At 43.4% G+C, this 9,023-nt stretch overlaps 1 protein-coding gene across 1 annotated transcript in view; it reads right to left on the bottom strand.

Moving 5' to 3' along the window:
• Positions 1 to 4,455, bottom strand: part of anos1 (anosmin 1) — a 39,282-nt gene extending 34,827 nt beyond the window's left edge. The window contains exon 1 of the mRNA XM_031869416.1: positions 4,184 to 4,455. Within this exon, the coding sequence (XP_031725276.1) occupies positions 4,184 to 4,375 (192 nt within the window). The 5' untranslated portion in view covers positions 4,376 to 4,455. The remainder of the gene's footprint in view (positions 1 to 4,183) is intronic.
• Between the last annotated feature and the right edge of the window lie 4,568 nt (positions 4,456 to 9,023).

The following is a 9,023-nucleotide window of genomic DNA, read 5'->3' on the forward strand; positions in this document are numbered from 1 at the left end:
CTCCCTTGAAAAATATCAGGATGGGTTAAAGAAAGGTGTCAGAAAGCAGCACTGCCCCCCCCCCCCCCCTCCCCCGTCGGTGACACTCCGTAAATAAAACCTTGACATTTACGCTGGCAGTCAGAGCCTCTGGAGAATTTATACAGATTGTCACAACTATATACCATGTTCTAAATCATCAATCCTGTTTTCTGACACCTTTCTTTAACCCATCCATCAACGGCGACAGGGCCAGAGCCACAGAGGAGCTCCTTTTGCTGTGTGACAGCATCCCTATACCAGAGAAGCTCAGCAGGATGTTGCCCCAGCTGTCCAGGCCTGACCCCACCATGTCAGGGACCAACGGGGGAATAATTATAGGTCAGGACTTCATCCCTCTGACTCACCATGGCATTCCTCTGCAGTCTCAACATTATGCAGTGCTGAAGACTGTCAAGGACTCAAGTGAATGAATGCTTTCCAGATATCCTCCTGTGTGACGGGGTCGAGGAGAGGAGACCAGACAGTGGGTGTATGAATGTGAGGCTAAGGTTGAACCGGCTGCTTTGTCGGTGACACCGGTGGAGTCGTGTAAACAGGGGCTTTATCACAGAGATACATTATGGCTGTTGTCAGCTGAGAAGATAGAGCAGGTGGGCAGGGGCGTGTTGTATTGTCTAGACAAACTGAGGCGAACATGGACAAAAAGTCCCTTTTATCTTGGAGGATAGCCTTCCACCTTTTGAACATGGAAATCTTTTGTTTCCCATAAGCCTCTGATTTGGATTCAATGGATCTCAGGTTACACTCATGAATTGCGTTTGAATTCTATCCAATCTCGTCTATATGTTTCCCCAGCAATAAAGTACTGGAGAACACTGCATGGTCTATATGAGACCTTGTGCATTTCCGGTCAAGTTAACAGGAGACAGGACTTCAAAGGACAGCCTCTTGTCTCTGTGTGTCCTTTGACAGCCCAGGGGTCCTCAGGCAACACCAAAATAACTGATCCTTAAGGGCACACATATGCAGCACTAAAAAAAAGAAAAGAAAAGGGCCTCAAGATTTAGGCTTTGACTTGAGTGGGTGTGAGGGCTGTGGGCACTCTCCATCAATTATTCACTTCAGCTGAATTATTTGACAGAGCTCTGAAAGTGAGCTAATGTGTCCAGCGCACATCTAATGTCAACATGAAAGGCTGTTTCAGAGATCTCAAACAAGGCTATTTGTCCAATGAGGTAGCTCAGGGTGTAGCGGCACTTGGAGGCAGAGATTTACAGACCGGACTGTCACGGTTTTAAAAGCATTTACAGGAGGAGGCGAGGCCAAGCTACATAGTCCTCTATTCATCCGCTGTCTTCACTGATGAAAAACTCCACACATGAGACGTGCACTGGCTGAGGTTTGATTCCACAGCATGTTATTTAATATCAAAAAGGCAAAAAAATAAATAAAGTGGACACAGAAAAACTACTTTCCAATGTTTTTTCTTCCCTTCGCTTAAATCACAAATCTCTCAAACAAGATGCTTAGACTTAACTGCGCAGCACATTAGAAATGAATGACTAAATTTGAAATGTTTTTATTGCTTTCAGTGTAATAACACGACCTCATGGACACACCTTGTTTTTGGCTTCACAGGTCCCCACATAAATAATCCACTACGAGGCTGATGCTTTCAGAAGACATTATTGCACAGGGCTCCCAGCTCGCTCTTAATATTTTAAAGTGTCCGAGGCTAATATTTATGGTTGGGTGTTCCCCTCTGTCTATTGTACTAGGGTGACAAGTTCCCCAAATGCGGAGTAAAATGTAAATAAATCTGTATTTAGAAATGCTATTACATCAATAAATCTACAGCGGCCATAAATCTGACAACCGATGGACAGCCCATGTGTTTCCTAACTCTGCAAACACCGTGCTTGTTTCCATTTCACACTAATTCATAATTGCTCACAATTAAAACAAAGCCTCTGATTTGTCCTCTAATTCAGCCACATAAAAAGGAAAAGACACGTGGGCGTTCATAACATCTGCAAGTGCTAAATTCTCCCAAGTACCTTTCCGGTATTCACAGAATGATCATTCCAGCTGCTAAAATAAGTTAAGTAAACAAATTGCCTCTTGTACCGTGACCAAAATAAGTAGGGGTCCATATTACCAGAAATTGAGTCGACGCAGTAAAGCATTATGAAACCGCATGCAAAAGTCACCGCTCTGACATGCAGCCAGGCGTTTGGAAAGTGTTGTGTGTCTTCCCATCGAGTATTAAATGACCTCTGAAGGATGTCCGAGTTGAATTAAGAGGTCTGTCCGTCTCAAACACTGGAGTGGAGCTCCGAGCTGCTGCCCGTCGCCCCGGCCCGTTGCTGTAATAAGATCTGGCAGAGGAAGCAGATCCACCTGTAGGTTGTGCTGACTGACCATTCTCCAGTGTTATGGCAACAGCACATTAGAGCTTATCACATTTAGCACAACTGGGCACCAGCATTTAGCAGGAAGGTGACCCCGGCGGAGCGGCATCGGTAGCTCAGTGTTTGTATCCTCTCTACATGCCTCTGAGGTGTGATGCTGGCATTTATTGGCAGGGCCAGGGGGTAGAGGTAGAGGGGTGTGTGTGTGTGGGGGGGGCATATGTTTTTGCAGCTGACCAGACCCCCCATTTTCACATGAAAGGACTGCCGAGGACCCTGTGCATGAGACAGTCCTTGCAGATTATCAACAATTGCTTTCTATTCTTAGACCTGTATACGCGCTTGCTCAAGCAACCTTGCTTATCACTATAACCACAAACATGTTTCTCTCTTTAGACAAAATATCTCCCTCTCATTTTCCCCTCACTGAAAAAAAAAAAAAAAAAAGGCTGCCTCAGACTCAGAGGCTCTGCAATCAATTATATACACTATTTGCTGTTCATTAGAGGTGAGACTTCCATCAGTTATTTGACTTCTCAGTCTGCTGACTAATTTAATCACGCGGCTTTGCAACCCAGAGCAGCAGTACACCCCTGGCGTCTTCTTCTCAAATCAAATCCTTAACACCGCTTGCCAAGATGTGAATTAAGAAACACTGTTTTCAATCTGTGTCCTTTGGATGCACAGCAATGCTGTTTTCTGTCCAAACAAATGCAGTTAACTGCATTCATCCCTCCCCCCTGGGTGTATACCTCCCCTTAATACAATTGCTAGAATTAACCACAGTGGGCCTCTGTGTCCCACGGACATGCATTGAGAACTACTACACCAGATCAATCAGTGCTTACAAAGTAAAGTTAATTGGTGACAAAGAAACAAGCAAATGCACTCTGCTGATTCATTAGACCTAATGACAAATTCACCTCGCTCCACAATGTTTCCTGACAATCACGGGTTCATTAATGCACCTTGGGGAGAGGACGAGCCTTGCAAATGCAAATGAGGTGAGAAGAAAGGTGGTCACCAAATAGATAGCTGGTGAAAAGGAGCCGAGCGGAGAAGGATCAGGGGGACCAGTCCTTTTTCCTCCGTGAGTCCTGGCAGAGAACAGTGTGTCTAGCGGAGGGTGAGAAACAACTTCTGACACCACACACCAAATCATACAAAGAAAACAGCTCATTTATAGTTTCAACTAGTCTGCATCACAACATGCTTTATGGGGACAATAGTGTAAAATTCTCCCTGTGCACGCACATGAAGCTCATATGAGGTGCCTTGTAAATAACTGGGCAACACTGTATAGAGTCAGAACGGGAGTTGAGTCCATCACATTTGCACTGACAGAGACGGGTGTCTCATTGTCCGGTGATTAGCGAGTAATGAATGGAAACTGGCTCCACTGAAAGGCGTCCATCACCCCTCAGTCTCAATACTGCATTGTGCTAATTAGATAAGATATTTAAAGCGGATCACTCTACAAGACCAGTATGTGGCAACTTTATAAGCAACTTAAACCTCCATGTTCATGCTTATACCTGCGACTGTTTATTATTAGTTATTTTGGTGACGCTTTTAGTTGAGGGGTTTGATTTAGGATACTTGCCAGTGACAGAAGACACACGTGTGAAAGTATTTCAGCACCATTAGTGACCTGCTCTATCTCCTCACGATGGGCTCAATAAAAACAGGGTTGACACATGAGCACTCATTCATTTAATAACAAAAAATCGCGTTTGCTTCTCTTAATTCAACGCCTGAAGTTTGTGCGTCTTGTGGCCACATGCTCGTACCTGAGAGTGCTTGAAGAACGCGGAGATGCGAGTGATGTGCAGACTGAGGCATCTCGAGGCGCATCTTGCTCGGTAAATGCTGGCAGTGAAGAAAGAGTCGTCCTGCTTCCTCGCGGACACACTTCCCGTGCTCATTAACGCCGTAATCCACAAACAGAGGGTCACGCACACGTTCAGGCTCCTGGAAAACATGGTCCCGCCGGTTGTGGTTTTAATCCCTCCACGGATCGGTACAACACTGCGCGCAGGCTCCGCCGGAGAAACTAAAGAAACTTCAATTATACACCGGGGAGGAGTCACGGGCTCGCGTGCCCTGCGATTGGAGGATCCCGCGGTGACTGACGGACACGAGGAGCGTTAAAGCAGGTAGACCGCTGCATAGACCTGCACACTGTTCACAGCATGGGCAGGCTGTTTGGTGAGCAAAGGAGGGTGAATGGAAATCATAGTCTATCATTATATATTTATAATATAATACGTAATGGAATGAGCTTCAGCAAGAGATAATTATTATTATTTTCTTTATTTTTTTTATCTGCACAAGCCCAACCCAGAACCTTGTACCTACCATGCACCTTTTGTGCCATTGATCTACAGTGTTTTATTACCTGGGACGGCAATACACATCCAGTTAATTGTTAGTTGTTAAGTTAGTGAGTCATTAAAAAATTACAATACAAGTAAATAATACGGCAAGGTACTGCAGCAATTTAGTATTTCACATCCGTGAAGTTGGGGGACTCACAAGAGACAGATTAAAGGAAGAATGGTCAATAACGAAGGAGCAGAGGCCAAGATATCCTGACTTTTAGTCCCCTAGTATGGGAATCCTTCATTAATGCTAAGTACAATCAGAGATTACCCCAGTGACATCAGAGTTATTTTTTTGTTAGACTTTGGAAAGCTCCCTCGAGTGCCCTTCAATGTGTCTCTTTACTTCACAGACAGAAACAAATTATTACTATATTTTTACGTTCAAACCAAGGAACATGGAAAACATATACTGTATGTGTTAATGTGTTGTGCCTATTCTATTTATGAACTAATTCCTCTTATTTGGTTGTGTTCTTCCTTCCTTTCCTATATGAATTCCTTTTTTGGCAGTGTACCAGCTCCTGACGTCATCAAAATGCCCCTACAACATACCCACACGTCATGCACAATGGAAAGCCAGGTACACACCTGTGTACTAAGCAGGAGGGTTAGCCCAACCACCATATACTGATGACACAACTCATCTGAAATGTGGAGAAGCCAGGTTTTCCATATCAAACCCTCACATATGGCCTTGGTGAAGCTTGCCAACATCCCAGGGAAGCCCTTTTAGCTCTCACCTCCCAGTTTAACAGTAGCTTGGAAAAACAAATCTACTCGGAAAACTATTAAAACCATCCTGACTAAATTCCTCAAGCTGGACTCCCAACTTCTGGCCTGAGGTATGGAGAAAATATGACATGTAGGAAAAGCTTGAAATCCTCGCTATTTATTGGAGTTAAACAATGAGTATTTAATTAGAAAGTTCCCTCGAGGGTTTACAAGACACTCCTGCATTTGTCAGCTCGTGGAGTACTTCCCTGAACCCCATTACAGCAGCAGCATAATGAAGTTTTATAGGTGTTGCTCTTAAACTCAGTGCAGAGTGGGAGTGAACACACACTTACACGCCATCATTAGATTTGGCTTCGGTCGCCATCTTGCCGTGGGCCGATTACACGTCGTGCTAAATAGTTTGACCCATGCATGCCTCTGCACTGAAACTGTAACACGCCTATATTAGCACATCCTGAACCGCAGAAACATGTCTCTATGATGGGGGGGATTATTAAATCAAACAAGAAAATCCCATCAGATACAAATTCCCATGTCATTCATGAATACTCAACATACTGCTCGGTGAGAGTAAGCAGGCCGCTGTAATGAGAGCACTGGCCCGTCGTAGTTCTGCAAAAGTATGTTCTACTTATCATTCATATCATCCCCCCCAGCTCTCTAATGATAAGATGGATGTGCGATCATTTCCCTGGTGGTCTCAGACACACAATGTTACTCAGGGTGAGAGATCCCTTGCCACTCTTAAAATATTTAAATGCGGATGTCTGTGTACCTTAAAAACAGTATAATGGCTTAATTTGTTGGCTTATTACATCCATGTGTGGTGAGGGGTTTTATAGTGCGCAGTGAAGGAAACACACTGTCTGTGTGCGGTCCTGATGTCTCCTGCAGCCTGTGGGACACGTACCCCTCCGACGCCATGCTTTCATTGACTGGGAAAAGCCTCCCCCGAGTTGTGAACTCAGACTATGGAGTTACCTAGAGGAGGAATTGTCTGACAGGATTTTATCTCTTTGTCACGTCACTGCGTCCACGCCTGTATTCACAATCTGTCACCGTTGACAACATATGTTAAGGCTGCCAGGGCATAAACTGGCTCATGATCCAATAAAACCTGTACACAACAAAGGATGCACTTCTTGTCCTGCATGATGCACCCAGTCATTATGACTTCACGTGACTGATCTAGATGATATTGCTCAAATTGAACTCATATTCGGACACAAACCAGTAGCTCAATGCAGCTTTTTAGAATTCAAATTTTCCGTCATCCCCCAACTTTCAGGCTTAATTTGCCCATTTTCACAAAACATGAATAACCTCAGTTTAAGACAGCCAATCAATAGCCCCAGGTTCAGTGCTAACCAGGACCTGATAGTATATGTTATTTCTTAAATTTGTTCAAGAGCACCCTTGGTTACATCGCAGCCTCTTTTGTCGGTCTTCTGAAAGATGACTTGATATGCTGGTGTGGCGATGGATCGGCTGCAGTACTACAGCTGCAATAATGAGGGTTTCTACCACATGATCTCACAAAAGGCATCTTAAAAGATAACACAGCAGTATCAGTTTTCAGCCTGCATACTCCTGAGAAAGACGGCGTATGGTGATCAAACACTTGAGTATCTTTGATGCTTATAGTTGCAGGTGGGCTCATAGTTCACACCTTTGATGAGAGGCCCCCCGGATCAGAGGAGACGACCAGCTTTTGTTGTGACCACGAGCAAACAAAAGAGGAGGAGATTAGCTCAGATGGAGGAAGTATTTCGACACGGGTAGGTTAAGTATTATGAACTGGAGGTGCGGGAATAATGTTGATTCAAATTATATTATCATTTTGTGCATTTCTGAAATACATTTTAATCCAGAAATATTGCTCTTTTGTTTCAATCATGGACACAAGCAGTATGTTAAGGAAGGGCTCGGAGAATAAACGGGCACATAGATCTTTCCAATAGTGGTGCGTACGTATTTTTTTAATAGTATAGTTTCACCTGCTGCAGAACAGGTTGACACCCGCTAATAGATGAGACAGAAAGTTCAAAGATCTCCCATTCGATGACAGACAAAACTGTGAGTCTATAACTCCACCACACCTGACATTATCATTGCTTAATCTGCAGAGGCTATGATTTAACACTTATCCAATTTCCAGAGTGATACTAATATCAAGAAAATGGCTTCAGGCAAATCAGCAGCCAACGCTAAATACAAACAAACATAAGCTCTGTCTCATAGAGCAAGCTACGACAATGACATCGTCCACCAGGTATAGATGCAAAAAGCACAGAACTCTTTCTCAAGTCAGTACTCACGAAGGGGTTGATCAAACACCTTTCATCACGTGCCAAGTCAAGAAATCGCTGTTCCTGAAGTGGCACACACACGGAAAATACATTTAAAAAATTTCATTTCATTTATTGATCCTCCTTTTGTTCCTTTTATCAAATCAAATAACATGTTGCGGCTTTCAAATGTAGGCAGTATATTAAAACGTTCTGTCATATTCATAACCAGAGCAACTTTATTTGCATTGCAAGCATGTTTAATTTTCAATTCCATCAGCGGAATATTTTCTTTCAGTATTGATATGTAAGCCGCAGGGAGAATAATTCAAAAGAAATGCTGTACACATCTCTTGCAGATTAGAGGGGCTCACATAGATTTACAGTATGCCTCATAATTTGGATCTGGATGTGCTTTCTATACACCGTCTCTGATTTGGTGAATAACCTGATGATGCTCTGCTATCTTGAGTTGTGCTTTTATGCCTATGATGCTGTGCACTGCTATCCTAAAGCTAATAAAATATAGAATGTGGAAAATATCTCTGAATGGGCTGTCTCACTGATAAAAACCACAGTCACTCTTTTGTCTATTCATGAGTTCAAGTGTATTCACTCCCGGTGTGTTCAGAAGATTTTTCTAACATTCCCTGTGAAAATATTTATCTTGTACACGTGGTTGGAAAAACCTACTAGGCGTGGAGGACTTCTAAATAGATGCCTGCATGAAACATTTTCCTTGTTTCACCACGACACAAAACAATGCAGCTTTGTGCAATGGTGGAGGATGATAGTCCAGTACAAGCATTCACATGTAAACCACCCACTTAGAGCTGGAGTTACATGTTGGTTTCAGTTCAGACAGTGATGGTTGACTGACAGCTGCAGATCCCAAGGTGGTTGGTTGTTAGCAGGCCAGATGACCATTACAGCACTTTTTTACAAAGTGTGCTGATGATTGATTTCAGATTGGATCAAATGAATAGACAAAGAGGAGACAGACGGAGTTATGAAACAGCACTGATTTCAACTCATTTATTCACAGTATGAAGACAAAAAAAAACATGTGATATCGATACTTTTCAACAGGCAGTGTACCATTTTGCACCACTAGATGGCAATGTATGCACAGACCAATTTTAGGTCCAGACAAGCGCTTTGTCACCTCTCTCTCTCTCTCTCTCGCTCTCTCTCTCTCTCTCTCTCTCTCTCTCTCTCTCTCT

This window comes from Anarrhichthys ocellatus, unplaced genomic scaffold (assembly GCF_004355925.1).
Source record: "Anarrhichthys ocellatus isolate YVR2014 unplaced genomic scaffold, GSC_Weel_1.0 scaffold47, whole genome shotgun sequence".
Classification (NCBI taxonomy): Eukaryota; Metazoa; Chordata; class Actinopteri; order Perciformes; family Anarhichadidae; genus Anarrhichthys; species Anarrhichthys ocellatus.